Source organism: Juglans regia, chromosome 10, assembly GCF_001411555.2.
Source record: "Juglans regia cultivar Chandler chromosome 10, Walnut 2.0, whole genome shotgun sequence".
NCBI classification, from domain to species: Eukaryota; Viridiplantae; Streptophyta; class Magnoliopsida; order Fagales; family Juglandaceae; genus Juglans; species Juglans regia.
Genome location: NC_049910.1, coordinates 34,896,459 through 34,920,972, shown reverse-complemented (window position 1 = coordinate 34,920,972; position 24,514 = coordinate 34,896,459). Strand labels below are relative to the sequence as shown.

At 33.6% G+C, this 24,514-nt stretch overlaps 1 protein-coding gene across 2 annotated transcripts; it reads left to right on the top strand.

Annotated features, from left to right (window-relative positions):
* Positions 1-1,913: 1,913 nt before the first annotated feature.
* LOC108981941 (ultraviolet-B receptor UVR8) lies at positions 1,914-23,392 on the top strand. Of its 2 annotated transcripts, none has more exons than XM_035694967.1 (16): positions 1,914-2,007; positions 2,082-2,365; positions 3,095-3,171; positions 4,661-4,739; positions 5,861-5,920; positions 6,082-6,183; positions 7,390-7,483; positions 8,752-8,794; positions 8,902-8,947; positions 9,076-9,122; positions 9,236-9,338; positions 19,773-19,827; positions 19,949-20,015; positions 20,453-20,489; positions 22,222-22,298; positions 22,769-23,392. In XM_035694967.1, the coding sequence occupies exons 1-16, from the start codon at positions 1,985-1,987 to the stop codon at positions 22,886-22,888; spliced, it is 1,314 nt and encodes a 437-aa protein (XP_035550860.1). In that variant the 5' UTR covers positions 1,914-1,984; the 3' UTR covers positions 22,889-23,392. The 2 variants fall into 2 exon arrangements, with proteins under 2 accessions (XP_035550860.1, XP_018808744.1); XM_018953199.2 differs by having other exon boundaries at positions 1,915-2,007; positions 22,219-22,298.
* Positions 23,393-24,514: the final 1,122 nt, after the last annotated feature.

The following is a 24,514-nucleotide window of genomic DNA, read 5'->3' as shown; positions in this document are numbered from 1 at the left end:
ATTTGATGTGTCGATTACTGCAATGTCAATAAGTTGCAATTCTGTGTTAAATTTTCATTATAAATTTTGGAATGTTCAAGCTTCCCCTACCCCATTACTTAATCAAAATGAAAAAATAAAGAGAGAAAAAAGCTAAGTTGATCATTAAGATATATAAATGTGGTTTATTTATTACATTGTTTTGATGCTCAAGACAGTCGAGGTTAAGCCTAATAAGTTAAAATTTATATTCAAATTTGGTTTGCTAAATTAGTGGACCAGCTGAACATGTTTGTCTGAAATTAGTTGTGTTTGAACTTTCATGTATGAATCTATGATTGAGAAATTTAAAGTAGATTGATGTTAAAACTTTTACCAAAGAAATCGGCATTTTTTCTTCTTTGTAGAATGCTTGTTGGACTAAAATATATTTGAGAGATTTATTAAAGGCCTATGTACCCTTTAATAACACCAATTCTCCATGAAACATTGATAAATTCTAACGATGGGTTCACATTTTTCAAAAAAACTTTGCATAAACAATAAACAATATTGATGTTGTGGCAATAATTATTCAAATTGGAATTTAGATAGCAAGTAAGGGAAATTTAAATAATATTTTTTTTCTTAAAAGCGTCGAGTTTTATAAGTATTATAGTCACAAATAAAATTTATAAAAGTAAACTTATAAATTGACATGAATTTATATGAACTTTAGATTTACTTTATAATAAAAGTAATTATACAATCTAATATAATCACGTCAATTTATAAATCTATTTTTGTCGAATTTCTTTCTTACTAAAGCATTCTCGTGAAAAAATTAAGTTCTAAAAGAGTGGTATTACTCTTAATTTTATATTTTATTATATGCAATTATAGTGGAGTAGTATATTTTAAATGTCCTTATAAGCTAATAAATTAAATAAAAATCATTTGAATTATAACAATGCCATTGAGATTAATAAAATTTTGAAACGAATGGACAACATTTTAATTAAAAAAAAAATTAAAAACTAGCATGCAACTTTCTAATTGGTGAACATACGGTCCTGAATAGATTTTTTGCATTTTTAAATATTTCCATCAAATTGTAATTATACTTTTTTATATTTATTTTTTAAACATATTTTAAATATATTAAGAAAATAAAAAAATAAAAAATTATTAGTAATCATTTGTTTAACTATTAAAAAATAAAAATATTATGTGCAGTTACTTTTATATATTTTTTATATATTCTATTAATATGATTGATTGTGTCATTTATTTTAATATAAAATTGATTGTGTCATTTATTTTAATATAAAATATTTATTTTAACCAAATACATCAGTAAAATGTGGAAAAAAATACTAAAAATGACTTATTTATTGGATTCTCATTGGATTAGGTAAAAGCTAAATCCAATGAAAATTTAGCTATTAGATTAGTAAATTGCTCACATTGAATTAGTTATATTCCAATAGTTACAGTAATATCCAAACTAATTTCTAAATTTGGAACACACTATTCATTCATCAAATCCTTTTTTATTTATTTCTCTCTTTTTAATATTAATTATTTATCTCTCCATTTTAAATAACAATTAAAAAAATATAATTAGAATACAATTACTAATTAATATATAATATTATGAATAGTAAAATATGATAAAATAAAATAAATTCATAATTAAAAAAATTTCAAAATTATTAATTACTCATTACTATATAATGAATAAATGGATAATCCAATTTAGAAATTTGATGTGAATAGTTAAAGTTAAATTCATCTTATATTATTTTATTGTCATATAATGAAAAAATGACTATTCCAATATAGAAACTTATGTGAATGTAATAGCTAAATACTAAATTCATTTTGTATTTATAAAAAATATATTTTAATTTTAACTAATCTAATGAGAGTGTTCTTAGGAGAGAGAAGAAGAAGAAGAAGAAGAAGAAGAAGAAGAAGAAGGGCATATTTGGTAGGCTAATTGGAAAGCATTTTCCTCCTGCGAATGACGTTGCAGCGCTTTGAGCCGTTAGTTGCTGCCCTTTGTTGCCTTGTTGCTCGTTTTTCAAACGAACACACCTCTCAATTCTCATTTCGTTCAGGTCGTGGCAAATTTCTGAGAAAGTTATGTGGAGTAGAAGTTGCGGATGCAGAATTATTCGGAGATTTGATACGATAACAGCGATCGGGATTGGGATATTTGGAAGATGGATATCAAGTGAAGCATCGGGAACAAGGTTCGCAGCGGTGTGGGGTAATGGAGACTACGGGAGGCTTGGGCTTGGGAGCTTGGACTCTCAGTGGAGGCCTGCTATCTGCTCTGCGTTCCGAGGCCAAAACCTTAGAGCAATCTCCTGTGGCGGTGCTCACACTCTATTCTTAACAGGTCCTCCTAACTTGATTCCTTTTTCTGCTATTCTCATTTACTCATAAAAAAAAATTTATTTGTTTAAACTCTGTTGCAATTGATAGGCTCTGGCAATGAACTGAGCGCCCTAACCTGTAACCCAGTAACCCGATCACATTTTTTGATCAATTGAAAATTAATGAAAGCTATGCTTCCTACACACACACACACACACACACCAAAGACTCTGGCACAAAAAGGGGGAAGCTCTCCATTCCTGGTTGTCTTGTGGCTGGATACTCTGGAATCACAGCAATCATTAGTTTGAATTGGAATCCAACTCAGCACCTTCTCAGATTTTGAGAAGAGTTGCACATTGGAGAGCACAGTATGATCAGAGTTGTAAGCTGTGTTTGGGGGAGTTATTATCAACCATTGGATGGTAGAATCAGTAGTTTTGGGGGGGGGGGGGGGGGGCTTGGCAAATTTACCCTGTCAGCAGTTCGAGTTTGCTTATTTTCAACTTTTGAACTTAGCTAATATAAAGCTATATGGTAGCACACATTTTTCTGGTTCGGCAGTATACATAGGTGTGTGCATATGCTGGTGCATGTGCGCACAAGCACTGTGCGTGTTGGTGTGCATGTTTTTGTACTTAATCTTTCATGCTGTTTATCTTTTGAAGAATTCTATTCCATCATAAAAGTGATGGATTGTGAAGATTATTGGTGGTGTAAGGATAGAAGCTTATAATTTATCCTCTGACAGAATCTGGCCGTGTTTTTGCCACCGGTCTTAATGATTTCGGACAGCTCGGCATCTCACAGAATAAAAGTTATGCTACTGTATGGTTTCTTGACCTCTTTGCCTAGTTGGTTAATTTTGTTTACCTAGCTCTTTATTCAGTTGGGAATAAAATTATTATTATAGATTTTTCTACACTTAATGTTATTATTTTTTATATAAGTAACACTTATGTTGCCCTTTTATATAAGTAATACCATTGTTCTAAGAAACAAAGATAAAGAAAGTTCTGGAAGTTTTTTATTTTTTATGTGAGAAAGTTCTGGAAGTTAGAGATAGAAAATAGTTATAAGCAGACATCCAAAGGTAAAGGGTGTTTAAAAGGGATCCCTTGATATCTGCCATTGACTTTTCACAATCTAAAAAGGTTACAGCAGTTCTCTCTCTCTCAATTAATCGAATTCTCCTTTTTTTCAAAAATATCATCCCAAACTGATAGGGCTTTGAAGAGAGATCCTAAAGGAAGATTGAGACATGTCGTAGGCAAATGAAAAGCTCTGCAACCAAGAATACTTACCAAATTATCCACATTCTTGATATTAACAACAAGTTGCGATTTGCATTTAGCCAAATTGATTTTCAGCCCAGAGAATGCTTCAAAATAGGAATAACCGAACAAACAATGCAAATAAAGAAGGTGATCCGGGTTTGCTAAAAAAAAAATCAAAGTATCATCCACAAACAGAAGATGAGAAAAAATGATCCTGTCACTGTGCCTTGACTCTACATAAATCCTGATAAACGACCCCTGCTCATTGTAGAAGAGATAATTTTAATGGCCTCCGTAACTATGACAAAAAGCATAGGAGACAAAGGGTCCCCCTATCTCAAGCCATGAGTGCTATTGAAGAACCTATGAGAGTGTCAATCACCAACACTGAGAACATCGTTGAGCAAATACAGGGCTATCTAGCTACAACATTTCTTCCCAATGCCACAACTCTTCAACATATACAACAAGAGATTTCCAATTTACATGATCATAAATTGTGCCGGCAAACTACAACTTTTGACTCATTGCACCCTCAAACTGCCACTAATCTGCTGAAATGTTTTCTTACAGTATATATGTTTGACAAAGTTTAATAATTTATACACTTGACATGATATTAGAGCCACACTTCTAGGGTTACCATCTTTTAATCTCATTGTTCCCTGAAATTTCCCTCCCATATTTCTCTTCTAATTTCTTTTCCAGCTCTCCTCTCTGTGTCTGCTTTTCTCTACTACTGAGTGTTCCTCATGGGTGTTGCTATGCACGAGAGATTGAGTGTTAGGGACAAGACATTCCCGATGTAGGGATGGCATAGTCATTGTCATGAAGTAGGTGATCTTATCACCATCAGTTGGGGGGGCTGTGCACATCTTGTCTGTCTATTAAATTTCATGTGAATACCTTCAAGTTTTAATTATGCTGTGTTGTTGTAAAAAATAAGATTCTCAGGGTTTTCTGTGGTTGAGTGCATAGATAATTACTAATGGCTTATAGAGTTTCTTGCGGTTGGTTATTTGCCTGCCTTTCTGTTGCAGGAGCCAGTTGAGGTTTCTGGGCTTCAGAAAGACATTGTGCAAATTTCTGCTGGTTATCATCACTCTTCTGCTGTTACAGGTATGGTGTTAGAAATGTTATACTTGTGGAAGAAGGTAGATGTTCATTTGTTTCTAAATGGTGCATTACATGTAAGATTTTTATTTTGAAATCTTGCTCTGTTAGCAGAGTATGTCACATAATTGATAGTAGATGAGTGATTGTCAAACTCTTCAAAACTTACACTAATTTTAAGATGGCATGATGAAAATAGGAGTTGTCCAGAAGTTATAGTTGCCTGTAATGGGCTGGCTAGTTATATGCGTTCTACAGTGCTCCTGCAAGGTTAAGACGGGATGGAAAAAATTGTTGCATTTTCATAACATTTGAAATGCTGGTGTGAGGATTCAATGAGGAATTATTTCTTTTACAGCTCCTTGATCACTTTCAGTTTCAGAGAAGGTTCCTTGTTAATGGTTTTATTCAACTGCATTTAATAATTTACTATCTGGATGTTTTTATATGCATAAATTTAAATTTGAATTGTTTTAATGTTATACTGCTTCCCCTTTTGGACGTAAATGGTTCTTAGTTCTTATACGAGATTTTGCATTTTGTAACTAAATATCAATCCACAGAAACTTGAATATACAAATTTGTACTTTTTTTTGCCCCCCAACACACACACACTCAAAAAAAAAAAAGTTTACTTGTAAAGGCGTAAGTCATTCTTTACTTTGACCTGGATATCTGAAAGGGTTGAACACTTCTGTGGACGCAAAAGTCACCCCTTTTGATCATAGAATGCACATTAGCAGCCTTTTTTTGAAGGATTTTGCATTCAATGACCATGACATTATCTGGATTAGGAAAATTCTAGTGTCCATTAGCTCTCTCTAAAGTTTACTTAAAAAAAAAGTTTACTTGTAAAGGCGTAAATCATTCTTTACTTTGACCTGGATATCTGAAAGGGTTGAACACTTCTGTGGACGCAAAAGTCACCCCTTTTGATCATAGAATGCACATTAGCAGCCTTTTTTTGAAGGATTTTGCATTCAATGACCATGACATCATCTGGATTAGGAAAATTCTAGTGTCCATTAGCTCTCTCTATTTTTTTTGGTTCTTTTCCTGTTTTTAATATTCCTTTGTAAGTGGATTTTGCATTTAACATTCCTGTTGTTCTTTTCTATTTCCTATAGTGGATGGAGAACTCTACATGTGGGGGAAAAACTCCAATGGGCAACTGGGCCTTGGAAAAAGTAACAATCGAACCATTACTTTTCTGGTCTAGGCGATATTATTTAGTTGCCAAACATTGGTCATTATATATCTCTTCTGCTTTTTCCTGCAGCAGTTGCTTTGTTACTCAAAGGTGACAGGTACTTGTTTGAATTAATGAATATGTTTTACTGATATGCAGGGGCAGCAGCAACAGTTCATCTACCAACTAAAGTAGAGTGTTTGGATGGAATCACCATTAAAATGGCAGCTCTGGGCTCAGAGCACTCAGTGGCTATTACTGGTATGGAACTGGAAATGTTTTAGAAAATTAGATTCTATTTTAAGCTCTGTTTCACTCATGGGAATGAAAATTCGGGGATGAGATTCCATTTTTGGAATATCCATTACCAAGTTGTGATTCCTGTCAATGTACAGGTAGGATAATCTCAAAGAAAGTGAAAATAAATGTTTCCTTTTTTCTTTCTTTTATTCTCTTGTTTGGTTAATCTCAGAAATGAAGACAGGAAATAAAACCAGTACTATAAGTGTTGCCACCACTTTCTCACTCTCACCTTCCCATCACCATCACTGTGGTCACCACTGCTGCCAGAAGAATGCAATAAGAATTCACTTGCATTGCATCTTTGCCTAAAACAAATCTACTGTCAAATCTAGTAGGCGTGTCATCAAGGGGCTCTTTAGCTGCACAGCCCTATGAGATTTAGACTTTATTTGGATTTCTTTTGAACAGCTCCTGGAAAATCGGAATATTCTAGCCAATGCCAACCTTCATGCTTGTAGCTCTGCAAACTATCCTCTGATTGCTTGAAAGAAAATAGAAAATAAAAGGATACACAGCTGAGGTCTTAAAGGTAACTGTGATGGCAAAGAGGTGGGTTGTGGGGTGATGGGTGCAGGTTGAGGAAACAGTGAACAAGCATAATTTATATGTAAAAAGCAAACAAAGTCACAACTACAAGCTTCTCTTTGTTCATTGGGAATGGAGATGGATTTCATGTATCCAACATGGGTGTGGACATAAGGGAAAGTGGGATCCCATTTCCCCATTCCCATTACACTGGTTTATTCCATTAACACAAAATGCAAAATGTGGAAAAAAACATTTCCACAAAACCCCCCCGGGGGGGGGGGTGGATGGAATTTGGTTCCCAAACACATGAGAACCAAAATTTTAATTGAGAAATTGGGGAAGAAAGAAGCATATATATTCACCCTTCTCCCATACCACTTCTACCCTTTGTCACTAAAATCCCCATTTTCAGTCATTGCCAGCCCATTACTACTGTCATTGGATTTTTGAAATCACTACCCATTATGCACTGCAAAACCCTCTACCACACCACCATCACCCCCATCCAATGCCACTACCTATAATGCAAGGCTGCCACTCACACCTTGCCAGATCTTTGGTGGCAAATACTCTATTTTCTTCCCTCTCTTTATTGTAAACCCCCGCATCATGCTTGTTGTTTAAATTCTCCATCAGATGGTGGTGAGGCTTTAAGTTGGGGGCTAGGAGGTTCTGGAAGACTTGGTCATGGCCATGAATCAAGCGTTTTTGGGTTCTTCAAAAGCAACAGGTTGTAATTTCTTTCGTTCTTTCTTTCATTCTTTCTTCCTGAACAATACTTTATTTACTTTTGATGAGTAGTGCAGATGCTGGACCCTTTTTGTTTCTGTGGTGTATTTGGAATTTTGGGGAGAGCAGGATGCACAGGCCTTTGAAGATAGGGAATCTTTGGTGGTAGAGCCAAGAAAGAATGTCCTTTACTCCCTCTATACATGGATTGCTCATATGATAGTTTGCTTTTACTGCATTTTCTAATTTCTTACATGTAAGAAAAAAAATCAATTTTATTAAAAGCACAAAGGGAGTGGAACCCAGGTACATAGGATGTCTGCAAGAGAGTGCACCAATTTTTTTTTTAAAAAAAAAAAAAAAAAATTAGTGCAAGAGAAAGCACCCAACTAGGGAGAAGAAAGAAAGCAATGCACCTAAAATCTAAATAACTGGAGAAGCCGGAACTATTCAGAGTCAACACATCCAGACATCAAGGGTTTTGAGAACTGTGGTTCTAAGGTCAACCACAGTCTTCTCACAATTTCTGGGCACTATGCAGTCAAACTTTTTGCAAATATACACAAACTGTGGTTCCTTTTTTTTTTTTTTTTATGTCAGGCAGCCTCTCCAACTACCCCTAATTTACGTCATCAATGCACAACAGAAGACGATACCCAGGGTTACCACTATAACTTTTTGTATTGGTTAACTCCTTGCCAAGGACCTGTGCACCCCCAGGATTAGTCGGGATGCTATTCTCAGACACACGGTGCCAATAAAAACAAAAAATCTTTTTGTATTGGCTGTTTCTCGTAGTACTAGATTCTCTCACCTCTCCTCATTGTAGAAAGGAGTGCTAGTAAGTACCAAATTCGGGATGAGATTTGCTCTTTATGGGACACAAGCATACAATATTGTTCTTGTCCCCTTGCTCAAGCCAACTCCCTCATATTTGTCTCCAAAAGTCTCCTCTAATAATGATAAGCTCTCCTATTTTATTGGACATAAATATATGGAATAACTTCATATTCTTGTCCCCTTGCTTAAGCTGACTGACCTTCATATTTGTCTCCAAAAGTCTCCTCTATTAACGATAAGCTCTCCAATTTAGATTTGAGGTTGTGAAGGTTCACCTTGAGATGTATGGTGAGCTCCCTCCTTCACAATCAAGTTTTTGAATCTGATAAACACATTAGGCTTTAACATCAATACAACTCCTTTGAGGAAGAGTCTATGCTGCTCAAATTCATTTGTTTTGATGTACAAATATATCATTTCTTTGTGCAGCGAATACACACCGAGGCTTATCAAGAATCTCGAGGGGATTAAGGTATTATTTGCTTGAAGTTTCAGTTCATGATTAATCTTTTGTATCTAAATCAATGTCACTTTTTCACTAATAATTGTGGTTTTTAGCGTAATTATTGATGGATGTAGGTTAAAAACGTAGCTGCTGGGTTGCTGCATTCGGCATGTATTGATGGTATTTTGTTGACCTTTATTATGACTCAATGGTTTTTTGTGGTGAAGCTTTGACCTCATTTAAAATGTCCTGTTGAATCATCTGCTTTTGTGCCCCCCCCCTCCCCTTTTCCCTTTAAAATTTTGCAGAAAATGGCTGTGTTTTTATATTTGGTGAAAAAGTGGCATATAAAGTGGTTAGTCCCGGATTTTGTTTTTATATTGATCTTTGTATTCATAGTTTCTTTAACTCTTTGGTCAATTCTCAATCATATCTTTACTATTTATTTCTCAATGGAAATTAATTCAGGGCGTTGGGGATGGGGATGATGCAACAGCACGGTTCAAGATTAGCAAACTGCCATATTCAGAAGAAGTTTCATGTGGTGGTTATCACACATGTGTTCTGACAAGTAAATTATCAACTTCTCATTTCATTTTGTAGTTTTAATTAAACTTTTTTTTTGAAATCCCATGTTTATATTAGTAACGAAAGTTATGAAGAAAAGATAGCTAAAACTACATGGAGTGGTTTACCTTTCTTGTCCTCCTGACCACGTACAATTTATTCCCATTAAACAGTGTTTTATCTAGCAGCTATTCTTAACCAGAGTTGCTTCTGTCCTGGTGGGGGATTGCCCTCTCAAACACCTATGAGAGATTTCTTCCATATAATGTTCCTCAGGGAACTGTATTGGCCCAAAAGACATGGGGCTTGACTGAGAGTTAACCGAATCTGCAGACCAATTCAAGAAAAATCAACTAACTAATAATACATACATAGAAGTCCAAAATGAAACATGAGGTTGTTTGTATACATTACGTTAATATTAATCAGGTTTTACTTAATGGGAACTCAATGTTTCGGTTTTTGCAATGATGGTGACCTTGGAGGTGACACTACAGCTGCCCTTGCCTTAGCACCCTATATAAAGTTTTAACCTCATATCATTCTTTGATGACGGGCTTGAATCCTTACCTCATAGGACCACAAATATTGGAAGCATACATCAAATCTAGAAACTAATGGCTCCAAATCTAAGCTTGACCTGCCCTACAAGATATTGGAATGCAGTAGAAATACCATCCTCATATAATCAACAACCATTGCTTCCCTATCTTCTTTCTCCTAAGAATCTAGAAAATATGCATTCTACCAAAACCTCCCCACACAAGACATCGCGAAAAATCTTACCTGAGTGATGTGGCTCCTTTCCAATCTCCTCAAGGAATCCCGGATCCTCTACAGTTATTCTTCCATAAACCCACTCCATAGGTGCCTACAACTTAAGTAGAGCACCATGATCCCATCCCCACACCATACTTTTAGTCCACCGCTTGCCTCCTAGGATAATATCGTTCCTTCTTACACTACCAAACCAGTTACCCAATAAAGCTGCTTGGAAGAACGAAGCCTTCTAATTCTCAAACCTCATTTTTGTTAAGGGAAAGTAATATAATCTTGTAAACAATGCCAAAGAAAATCTCTTTGTAATTTCTTAAGTCTATTTTTGGCATAGTGACATGCAAAGAAAAGATGGGAAATGTTGGCAAGCTTGACAAAGTGCTCTTGGCACTTCCACCTTACAGCAAAGTCTTTTTCAATCCATCAACTCTTGTTCCATCTTCACAATCACCATGTCCCACACAGCTTTTGCTTTTTAAGATGAATAGTGAGGCAGGCCCTGATATTTCTTGGAAAGAGTTTTCACCTTGCAACCAAGAATTTTTGGTAGATCAAGTTCTCACCTCCCTACCTTAATTACATAACTACATAATTAAGGTTTCCTTGGATGTAAGGTTTCCTCTCTTCCCATGAATTACCTTGGTCTTCCCTTGGGGGCAATTGCAATGTCTATATCAATTTGGGATACAGTGATTGAGAAGATTGAATGCAGATTGGCAGGTTGGAAAAGATTGTATCTTTCGAAAGGTGGTATGATCACTCTAATCAAAAGTACTCTTTCTAATATGCCAACATACTTTTTATCTATATTCCTAATCCTAGCAAGTGTGGCGAAACGCATTGAGAAACTTTATCGTGATTTTCTGTGGAGTGGGTTAGGAGATGAAATCAAGTTTTATCTAGTCAAGTGGGATTAGGTATGCTCTCCAGTCTCCTCCGGTGGGTTGGGTATTAGAAAGTTGAAGATTTTCAATCGAGTCTTACCTGGGAAGTGGATGTGGAGATACAACATGGAACTGGAAGCCTTATGGAAGTCAGTGATTGAACTTAAATATGGAGGTATGTTTGCGCCCGCGGGGGGGGGTTTGGTGGTGGTGCACTAGAGAAGTTCATGGGGCTTATGGAGTAGGAATTTGTAAACACATTAGAGGAGGGTGGAGGATTTTTGTACACCAACCAATTGGGTTGGTGTTGGATGATGGGTTTAGAATAAAATTTGGACTGACTAGTGGTGTGGAGATCACGCTCTATATGATTCTTTCTCGTCAATTTTTAGAATTGCACGTGAGAAAGATGCATCAATGGCTGATTGTATGGAGTTCTCTGGGGACCTAGTCCAATGGAACTAGGGGTGATCTCGGCTCGGTCCGGTCCGGTCTTGGGAGATTTTGTGGACTGGACCGGACCTATTCAGTCCAGGAATTCTCCACCCTGGACCGGACCGAGTAAGGTATAGGACATGTCCGGTCCGGTCCATTTCGGTCTGGTCCGGTCCAAAGTCGGTCTAGTCGGTCTGGACATGCCTAAAATGGGCCCTTTAGCCCATGTAAATCTGATTTTTTTGGGGCCCAATTTCAATTATTTTCGGCCCACTTCAAATTTTCTACATTTTTTAGCTAAAACTACTAAAAAAAACTTGATCTTGAAAAATATAGTGATAAAAAAAAACTAATCTATGTAAAAAACTAAAAAAAAAAAAAATAATAATAATACAAAAGTTATTACAAATTACAATCTAAAACTTGACAACTTAAGTACTTAACATATAATGGGTAAAACTAGTTAGTGATATTCTAGCCAGTTTTTAAAGAGGAGTGACGTTCATATCTGCTTAATTACTGGAGCTCAAGCCCCATGTATGAAATCCCTACAACCAAATTTATGCAATAAAGCAAAAGTTACCAAGGACCCAAAATGAAAAACACCAAAAACCAAAAATCTTATGGCTTGTCATATTGTCAATACCCAAAACTTACAAATCATATATCTTATGGCAAATAGACAAGATTTTTCATATTAAAGTTGCATTATGCAAAACGAATTTTTCATATTAAAGTTGCATTATGCAAAACCAAATCCTCAACACCACACTTGGGAGTGAAAAAGGAACAGACGACAAATATCCAGCTAATAATAAACACTTCACATGGAACACAATTCCCACATGCATCCCACTAAACAAATATAGACAGATTAATAAATCATAACCCACATAAAGAGATCATCAGAGCTTAGCTTACCAACAATCTTCTTACCTCTTTAGTCTTTAATCATCATTGGGTGTAGGGCCAGTAGGCATTGAATTTGACCCCTCCACAGAATCAACAAAGTTTGGGTCCCTAACAAGTTCTATCCATAAAAATTTAAAACAAAATAAGTTAAATAAAGTTACATAATATAGAAGATAAAATAAAATAAATCACAAAAGATATCAAAGGTAATTTTATTACATACCCATATCCAGCTGCTTCTCAAATTCCTCCACTTCATCCATTAAAGTCCTAAGGCTTATTGAAGTAGAAGAAGAACGAAGCTAGTTTTGTGCGCATATGAGATCCTCAACACTCATTGGATTTAAACTACTTCGGAAAGGGTCAAGTACACGACCTGTAGTGCTAAATGTAGATTCAAAGGCCACAATAGATACCCGTATTGCAAGAACATTGCATGCAACCTTTGAAAGTACGCGATATCTAACTGAATTCACCTTCCACCAAATTAGAAGGTCAAAACTATCATCTTCATCCTCACATCTTTCAGCTAGATATCTATCAACCTCTTACTTACTTTCCAAATTATCTTCTGACTGCAACTGTTGCTTAAATTCAGTCATCATTTTTGCCTTTCTACTAGCCACCTTGTCAGCTGAAGGAGCTACATTTTCATGTTGGGAACTTATGTGCTGAGGAGAATGCCCTTCTTCATTTTCCCTGTATGTCTAATATATGCGGATAAATGCATTTTTCACCTTCCAACTGAAATCAATTTTTTTTGCATGATCATGTGCATACATTTTTCCCAACCCAAAATCAAGATATCGCATCTGGTAACGAGGATCAAGAAGAACACCAACATAGAGCAACATATTCTGATTTTTCAAGTTCTCCCAATACTTGTAAAACTTTCTCTTCATATTTGTGGTCATTAATCCCACCACGGAGTTTCGTTTTTCACACTCCATGTTAATGGTATCTTTAATAATAACCAACTCCGGGAAAAAAACATTACAAGTTACATATTCACCACCCGAGAATTTTAAAATTGCATAATGAAATAATGCAAGAAACCTCACAAACAACTGTACCTTCGCCCATATAGTATAGTTATATGTTAGTAATATACTAATATTAGTTATAGTGATTTAGTATAAGTTATAACTATATTAGTATAAGTATAACTATTAACTATAGTCTTAGACTATATTAGACTATTAGTATTTTTTTTAATACCATATTAGAGTCTAGAAGTAGAGTCTAGACTATTAATATAATACTTGTATTAGTATAAATATTACTATTACTATAAAATTATAAATATTACTATTAGTATAAAATTATAAATATTACTATTAGTTAATAATTGCTTAATGGTGAGTTAGTGATAGGATTAGGTTAATTGGTCAAATGAAAATTATATAATTAATATATAAATTATCTATATATATTTTTTATTTTAATTCGGTCCGGTCCGAAAAACCACTGGACCATGGACTGGACCGAATTCATTTGGTCCTATGAAATTCGGAACGGACCGGACCGAATTGGCTGGTCTGGTCGATTTTTCTGGTCTGGACCGCTCAATTCTCACCCCTAAATGGAACGTGAATTTCACCAAGGTAGCCCAAGATTGGGAAGTTGGCAGCATAAAGGAGTTTTTTGGTCTTCTATACCACATGATACTGAGAACACAAGGGCATTGACATGATGTGGATACTCATCGGTAAAGGTATATTCCCAGTTCGCTCTTTTTATAAGACCCTCACACCAAAGTTTTGAATATCGTACCGGACGCCGTATCGGTCAAGGCACTGAAACGAAATATTTCAGTATTGGTACCGTTTCGTGTATCGTTTCGGAATAGTCTATATATGAATAAATTATATATAAATACATATATATAAATTATAAATAGCCTAACCTGAATTGAGGGTCAAAAAATAAGCTTGTAGTTTGAAAAAATGAAAAAAAAAATAAAGGCCAAAATATCCGCCGGTACGGGCCGAAAACAGGCCGGTATAGACTGAAATATCGGCCGGTACGAAATATATGTAATACCTATACCGGACCAGTGGCCGGTACGCTTCGGTATTTAAAACAATGTCTCACACAGCCACCGAACAATGAGTTCCCATGGAGAAGGATTTGGCAAAATAAGACGTCTCCCAAAGCGGCTTTTTTTGTATGGGTAGCAACATTGGGTAAGATCTTGACTTTGGACAACTTACGGAAATGAAGGGTTATCATAGTAGAGTGGTGTTGCATGTGTAGGAAAAATGGTGAAACTGTGGATCACTTGCTGTTGCATTGTGAGGTTGCTAGAATGTTATGGAATGAAGTGTTCAACATATTAGATCTTGCTTAGGTGATGCTTGCCACAATGATTGAGCTCATGGCTAGATGGACTAATCTACGAGATCTCTCACAAATCTCAACGGTGTGGAAAATGGTTCCGATATGTATTTTGTGGTGCCTATGGAAGGGGAGCGAAATGACCCGACATTTGAAGACAATGAGCATTCATTGGAAGAACTTAAATTATTTTTAGTCAGGACTAGGGGTGTAACCGGTCCGGTACGGTTTTTGATAAAATTTAGGACCGAATCGGTATGTACCGGTTTTGTATTTTTCAAAACCGATTACGCACCGATTACCCTCCTAAACCGGTACTTCCGGTTTTACCGGTTTCCGGTCCGTTTTTCCGATTTTTTAAAATGTAAATTTCACAATTTGTCATTAAAAATTTGTTTATAAAAAAAAAAAATTGATTTAAAAAAAATGTTTTATACTTTTATTAATATATTAGACTATATAATAGTATTAATATTAGACTATTGATATAGTTATAAGTTATATATTAGTATTAGTTATAAACTTTTAGTGATTTAGTATTAATATTTTATGTAATAATTTATAAATTATAATAAGAAATTATTTCATATATGAATATATATGTTATATATAAAATTTCACATAAAAATTTATAATTATATATTATATATAAAACTTATATATAAAAATATTATTTTTTATTTTTTTTAATCAACCGGTCCGGTCCGGTCCAAAAAATTCCGGAACCAGAACCGGCCGGTTTTTACGTTTTAAAAACCGGTTCCGGACCAGACCGGTTCAAAACCGGTCCGGTTCGGTCCGGTTTTCCGGTTTGAGTTTACACCCCTACTCAGGACTCTTTTTCTATGGGCCACAGTTGTGGATTTTCGTGGCCTCAATTTTCATGAATTTCTAGTTTCTATTTTCTCTTCCTAAATAGGTGTTACCTTTTGTATACCATCTTGTGTACTTGGGTTATGCCTATTCATATCAATATAATCGTTTATTTATAACAAAAAAAAAAAAAGGTTCACAAAATATTGAAGTGCTATGTTGCAAATAGGTGGGATATCTCCAAAATCATACTAGTAAAATCTCCCACCTGAAATCCCGAAAGAGAGCTTGAACTATTTATGATTGCTAACATTTTACAAAGCGTCTTCATCACCATGATGAAGGAAATAGAGAATGTAGGTTTTCTTGCCTCAGATCTCTTGAATTATTGAAGAAACCACTAGGACTAGTAATTCCATTATCTGACTTTTGAAATACAACGATATCTCTTGTGATCCCAGAACCATAAGTGACCATAAGCTTTCTCTAGTTCCAACTTATTCGATAGAGAACCAGGACATTCAATAACCATCTACTCTTCAATGCCCATTAGCTCATAAACTTGAATCCAGCATCTATCTTGCTCAATGAAAACATTCTGATTATTCGATAGAGAACCTTCTAGCACTTTCTTTGATCTTTTAGCCAGCACCTAACAATTTGTGCTTACCGAGCTAATAGATTAGATATCTGTTTCATTTGCAATAGGGGTTCTCTTGTATACTTCCTATGTATAAAGGCTGCACCCTTTTGCATTTTAATGAGATTAGACTAAGGCTATGTTTGGGTACTAAAGTATCCTCAACACTTTCTAAGTATTCTTGTACTTTTGAAAATACTTCACATGCCAAACAACTTAAAATACTCTCAATGAGACCCACAAACCCATTTCAATCTCTACTCATAATTATTCACAAATATTTTATAATACTTATCACTATTATATATAAATAAAAAATCAAATCACTATAATATTTATCACTATTAAATATAAAAAAAAAATTATTATAATATATAAATAAAAAAATACTATAATATATAAATAAAAAATATTTATCACTATTATATATAAATAAAAAATAAAATCGCTATAATATATAAATAAAAAATAAAATCACTATAATATATAAATAAAAAATAAAATCACTATAATATTTATCACTATTAAATATAAATAAAAAATAAAATCAGTATAATATAATGTTTATCTCTATTATATATAAATAAAAAATAAAATACTATAATATTTATCACTATTATATATAAATTAAAAATAAAATCACTATAATATATAAATAAAAAATAACATTACTATAATATTTATCACTATTATATATAAATTAAAAATAAAATCATTATAATATTTATTATTATTATATATAAAAGTAAAATAAAATCACTACAATACTTATTAATATTAAAAAATCACTATAATAAAATCATTATAATATTTATTACTAAAAATAAAATTACTATAATATTTATAGGCCCTACACATTTTTCAACTAACTACTTAAAAGTCAACAACTCAACATACTTCACACATCCAAACAACTCAAAATACTCTCAATGGGACCCACAAACTCACTCCAATCTCTACTCATAACTATTCACAAACATTCTCAACACTTCTCAACACTTCTCACTATCCAAACGTACCCTACATGTCAGAAAAAATATCTGGTGCACCTGCTTTCTTTTTAATTTTTGTGATGAAAGAAGAATTCAGGCTCTTCTCATAAACTTCCTGTGCTCATGGAGAGACAAAAATCCATATCAAAACCTCATTCATTACAGACCAGTTTGATTTGAAAAGGGAAAACCGAAAATCCCCATCGACCACAGACAAACATGACTGAAAAAAAAGGGGCAATGAGAGACCCATTTGGAACCGATGCTTTATTTCTATTCATGCTCAGTAGTGCTTTAGACTGTTCCTTCTTGGCTCACAACGACTCAAACGGGCTACTGCTCTCCATTGCTTGCAATGTCAGATGTTTGCCTTTAGTTAGAAGTAGAACTCTGATTCAAATAGTCTTCTCCCAAGAGATTAGGGTCACAATAAAATCAATATATTTAAACATTACGAGCTTTATATGTGAAGCAGTGCTCAAAATACATTTGTGCTGAGAGAACGCAGCTTACATCTGTCTCTTTTTATCTTTGTACATACATACATAATACAATGTATGTATAGTAATGTTGCAGGTTTAAAGTGTCGAAATTTCACTGGACAAGTTTTCTTTTGAATGATCCCAGAGCCCTATTTTCCTTCTTCCCTTTTTCCTTTTCTCACTTTTTGTAAGGACTTATCCCAATAATTCTAAGGTCGGAATATTGATAATTTTTATTGGGCCATATTGGATAAGCCCATGAGCGATAAATTATTGAGATTGATTAGGAGTTTTAATTAGGCTCAATACCTAGGTTAAATCTTATTTATTATTTATTGAACGAGTTAGACTTCTTTTAGAATTTAAAGATCAGCGATTATAAATTTATTTCAATTTAAAATCATCACTGATTGAAGTCCCTTACGCAGTCTCAGTCCTACCAATCTTACATTGAATGAACTATTAGATTATGTTTCTAAATTCAAACTCTCTTCTTGAATGATTACGACCGATTCCAACTCGAACTCGTCGGCACTCTCTCTCAAATCTCTTTATAAATATCTCCCTTCCGTGTGTTATTTGGAAAAAACTATAAACTTTCGTAAGTGCAGAGGCCGAACCGAAGATACCCAATCTAGCACCGTGCATGTCCCACGTTCACAATGCTAATAGCCAACTGCCTCATTCCTCTCACAACACCCTTCACATTTTCTCTCTCATTCTAGTTCACATGATTGGTTTCATGCCGGAAATATTAGATTAACGCTGCAAGGTAAGTAGCTTGATCATAAATTAGGATTAACATACATTAGTTAGTTATATATATTATTATTAAGGCCAATTCTTTAAAAGCCAGTGTTTACTTACCACTTATGTCATGATATTTGCAAGCACGCCATTTATCATGTTTCATTCTGCATATTATAGTTATGTATGTATTATGCATTTCATACATCTCATGTTGCACAAGACACGTAAACTTTCGTAAGATCAAGTGCAAGATAAGATCAGAATAGTTTAATTAGATGATCATTCAGATGCATGGTACCAATACAGTTTCAGGGTAGATGTGCAAGTCATGGACTCAAGCGTGGTCCACCATAGTATGCCAGAATACTATCAGCGGCTCCGCTTGCGGCCGCAATAGAACGTGGGGCCAGTGCACAACCTCGCACATAGGGTTAAGTGTGTTAGCCAAGCAAATCAGTCAGTTAATTAAGATAAATCAGTCATACATAGCATAAGTATCAGTATAATGAATCATGATTTTAAACTCTCAGTATGAAAAAAATATTTTATGAAAAACTTATGTTAATTATGTTTACATTATGATGAGTTTCTTACTGAGTCATCGACTCATTTTAGTTGTTTTTATATTTTTAAACCATCCTAGGTCAGAATATTTATGAAGGTAGAGTTGCAGGCGAGAATACTCTCAATGGGACCCACAAAGTCACTTCAATCTCTACTCATAACTATTCATAAACATTCTATAATATTTATCACTATTAAATATAAATAAAAAATAAAATCACTATAATATTTATCACTATTATATATAAATAAAATCATCATTAAAAAAAAATCAATCATTGATGGGACTCACACTTTTTTCAATTATCTATCCAAAAGTCAACATACTTCATACATCCAAACAACTCAAAATACTCTCAATGGGACCCACAAACCCACTTCAATCTCTACTCATAACTATTCACAAACATTCTTAACACTTCTCAGGTATTCTCACTACCCAAAGTCTAAGGAGGCGTGACAATGACCTAGATCATTTACAGAGATTTTAAGTTATGATTTTTATGGTACAGATTTTGAGAAATTTTAATAAATGCTTTCGCGCGCTCTCATTTATGTTTTTAGTATTTTAATACAAAACGACTCTATTTATTATAAGGAATCTTTGTACTTGCTGCTTCCTTTAAATAAAAATAAAAAATAAAAATAACAATAAAAAAATTTCAAGTCAGGTTTAGTAGTAGCACTCTGGCTCCCTAGATTTTTAAAAACATGACTTTATTATTAATCGACGGGAGTGGGGTGTTACACTTTTGTTGTGTTTGTTCTACATTCTTCAACTGCATGCTATGTATTGTATCCAATTAACTTTAGTCCTTGTAATTTCAATTGCTATTTTACTGTTTTTCATAGGTAGTGGGCAACTATATACGTGGGGCTCAAATGAGAATGGCTGTCTTGGTATCGGGTATTCTCCGCAAATGATTTTGTTTTTAACCTGCAACTCAAACATCTGTTCTTAATTATTTTATGATTACAATTTCACATGAAGGATGCTGATATCTCCATTGGTTGGTTTTTTCTGTCAGTTCTACAGATGTATTTCATGTACCTGAAAGAGTTCAAGGTCCTTTCTTGAAATCTCCTATTACCAAGGTCTGTTGTCTTTTTCCGTTAGTAATATTGAAAAACATTGTTTTATGAGGTAACAACTTAAGAGGAAAATCCTTGGGCCACAGCTGTAGATTTTCGTGGCCTCAATTTTCATAATTTTCTTGTTTCTATTTCTTCTCTCTAATTAGGTGTGACCTTTTTTGTATATCATCTTGTGTACTTGAGCTATGCTTATTCTTATCAATATAATTTTTACTTATAAAAAAAAACTTAAAGAGGAAAATTTTGTAAGGACGGGGTGCCTTCCTGCTGCTCTTACTGATTTTTTCTGATGAGTTGAGGATAAGATTTGAATAGAAGAAAACAGACCAAGGGCAGTGAATATAAGCACCTAACCAGTGATAGGGAAATATATTGTTCAATTCTTTCATCGGCTTCGTATTTAATGTCTGATACCTTTGACAAATGTGCATTTACAGGTTTCTTGTGGTTGGAAGCATACAGCAGCTATTTCTGGTAAGGATTTCTTTTTAATCTAAAACCAGATTGGAGTATGTGATTTCTTATATTGCATTTTTCTTAAGTAATCAACAAATGGATGTTGATGTACACTTTCTGATAAGTTTAAATTTTGAAATAAGTTCTAAATTTCTCTTAGTTTTGGAAATGTTTTAAATATTTTAGAAACAGCTTAGTTATAAAAGAAATAATAATAATTTAGAAACAACTTATGAACTTTTTCCCTCTGAAACATGAAACTTTTTCATTGTGGACATCATCCAGAGAATTTATACAATCTTCTGAGTTGTTATCTGTCACTTGACATGCATCTTCTTCCTATAGTATCCTTGGCAACTCCCTAATGAAACAGATACATATGAATAAAGTATGCTTAGTTGATGGTTTGCAGGTTTACTCCCCGTTCTAATCTGCTTAATTGACCACAAAATAGAAAAGGGGTGCCCATGCTTAAATATTTGGGAAAACTATGCAATTAGTTTAAACTTAACTCACTAGCGTAGCCTGATTCTGATTAGGCCTTTTAGGGTCCTCACTATTTTCGAAAACAGTGTTTTAGAAGCCACATTGTTCAATAGGGGTGTAAACTCAAACCGGAAAACCGGACCGGACCGGACCGGACCGAACCGGACCGGTTTTACCGGTTTTGAACCGGTCCGGTCCGGAACCGGTTTTTAAAACGTAAAAACCGGCCGGTTCTGGTTCCGGAATTTTTTGGACCGGACCGGACCGGTTGATTAAAAAAAATAAAAAATAATATTTTTATATATAAGTTTTATACAAAATATTTTATATATATTAAATATTAATATATATAAGTTTTATATATAATGTATAATTATAAATTTTTATGTGAAATTTTATATATAACATATATATTCATATATGAAATAATTTCTTATTATAATTTATAAATTATTACATAAAATATTAATACTAAATCACTAAAAGTTTATAACTAATACTAATATATAACTTATAACTATATCAATAGTCTAATATTAATACTATTATATAGTCTAATATATTAATAAAAGTATAAAACATTTTTTTAAATCAATTTTTTTTTTTTTATAAACAAATTTTTAATGACAAATTGTGAAATTTACATTTTAAAAAAACCGGAAAACCGGACCGGAAACCGGTAAAACCGGAAGTACTGGTTTAGGAGGGTAATCGGTGCGTAATCGGTTTTGAAAAATACAAAACCGGACCGGTTACACCCCTATTGTTCATCAATTCAGAAAGCTGGTCGATGGGACTGTTGGGTGCTCATAGCTGGATGGTGATGCTACATAACAAAATTTTGTTCATAAACTAATGATGGAAAAACGAGTGTCAGAAGATAAATGAGCGAGGTCTTGGAAGCTAATATTTTTATATAATTATCTTAGACCTTTGGATGATAATATTATCTTACTTTGGCCTATCATATTCCTATGACCAAGACACCGAATTAAATGTCCCTTTTATTCATAAAAGCAAGACTAGTGATATATGGATATACATTGATCATTTGTAAGAATTTCATATTGATGTTAAATGTTAAAAGAAAATGTCAATTAGAAGAATTTATTGAACATTGCAATTATTTTTTTAACCATTTTTTCATATGCTCAAATGTATTAGATTTTGCATGCTAAACGTTCCCTTTCGTAATGTACATTATATTATCTTAATGTGCAATGTATATATGCTGACAACTTAATTTATTACTTTCGTCCAGAAGGAAATATATTCACATGGGGCTGGGGTGGTTCTCATGGAACATTTTCTGAAGATGGGCATTCTTCTGGCGGACAATTGGTATGCTTCCAACTTTCTTTTCCTCTGTTTTGACCAAGTAGTAAACATTGGAACTTCATAAACTGTTATCTGTATTAATGATTATGATCATTAGTGAGGCACTGTTAGATGATGTGGATACTTAATAAAGCATTTATCCAAAAAACCAAAGATATTAAAATGTAGTTCATGAACATGCCACTACTATTTGATTTTGTACTAGTTCTATCCATACCTCCATACCTGTACCATATTCTTGGTACAGCTGTGATGTAGTAAATTAAAGTCTGCATTTTCTTGTTGAATTACCCTTAATATCATCGTTGTTGCATGCTCTTGAGGTGTTGTCAAACATGTTTGATTGTTGTAGCATCAATGTTTGCTGTATTCATTTTTTTTTTTCTTTTTTGCTTAATCTTCTTAGTCACATTCATTGTACGGAAACTATGTAGCTATGTAGTTAAGTGTCTCCAATACATGTTTTTTTATAGGGTCATGGAAGTGATGTCGACCGCATAGAACCGGCGATGGTTACAATCGGAAAGAATGTGAAAGCATTACAAATATCATGTGGGTTTAATCACACAGGTGCAATTCTTGAATACACCTAAGCTTTCTCTGCCCTAATATCAGCTCCAGGGTATTATACCTCATATTCATTGCACAAAAGCAGTTCAGATGTTTTTGATTGCCGATTGCGGATTACAGTCAATTTGTTCATTCATCTTATCATCGACAAGTGATTGTCACCAAATTAGCAACCACAGGTTTAAGCTCATCAGGACTCTAGAAAGACACATCATATGAAATTCCTTAAATAAGTTTCACCAAACCGATGTATACAAGTACTTGTGAGTAAAAGGTCCATCCATACAAAGGATCTAATGTATTCATGTCAGCCTTGCAGTATGTAAACAAACTAGCCAAAAAAAAATAATGTATATGCTCTGAAAGTAGTCTAGGTATATTTTTCCTTGAGATAAAAGGAAAAGAAAATTTCCAACTACTTGAGAGAAAATGCGTGTATACATGCTTTGAATAATGAGGTTCATCCCGCTAGTTTGAGCTGTAATATGATCAATGGATTTTGTATACAAACTATGGCTTGTAGTCTCTTTCTCATGTCACAATCATCAATTTGGTACTCTACTAATTAATCAATACTTGGCAAACAAAATTATCAAATTGGGAAGAGATTACTTAAGGGAGACAGGAAAAACCGAACCCAAACTGATCTGCCCGACCAGAAGGTCCGGAAGAGACTTTTATTTGCCCTTTTACCTGTAAAAATTAGTCTAACCCGTATCCGACTCGTCGGTATGTTTCGGTGTCCTAGTTAACCCGTTCGATCCTAGGAATTAATTAGTTCATGTTACTTGATAGGAGATTAACCCTTGAGAACTTTTTGCTCAATTCAAATACTGCTAAGACTGGAAGATGTGATTGAGCACCGGAACACAAATAGTCTGCCATTAGTAATATCAAAACTATATATCCAATCCTTAGAGGATCCCGAATGATGAGTTCCCATGGATCATCTCACAATAAGTTTCTTAACGAGCTAAAGCCAACCAAATCGTTTTTAGTATTGTAGACTCATTCGTGGATCTCATGATAACTTTATTAAAAAAAATGCTAGAAACTATATTATTATCATATCATTATTTCAATATTTTGATTCTATACGATTTAACAGCTTTTAAATCAATCATTCGCTAGATCAAGAATGTGACAATAATATAATACATCTATTACCAATCAAAAAATCTACTCAACCTCCTACTATTCACACAACTTCCACACTCCACATTATTTTTAATTTTTATTATTTTTTTATTTTATTAAATATTTATTATATGAATAATGAATAAAAAATTTGAAATAATTTAAAAAGAATAAACTCAAAAAAAAATTTAAAAAAAATATTAAAAATTTAAAAAATTTAAAAAAGTGTGGAGTGTGGAGTGTGGTGGAGGTTGTGTAGCAAAGCTCTAGCCTTGACATCAATTATCATTAAGTTCTCATTTATTTTCACAATCATTCTCATCTTATCTTATCTAATCATTACAGTTTTTTTAAATTTTCACGTAAAATAAAATAAAAAATTTAACTTTTTTAAATTTTAAAATAAAAATAATATTAGCAATATATTTTTTAATAATATTTTATTTAATTTTAAATTTTATCTCATCTCATCTTATCTATAAAAATAAACGAGACCGGATGATTTTACCAAA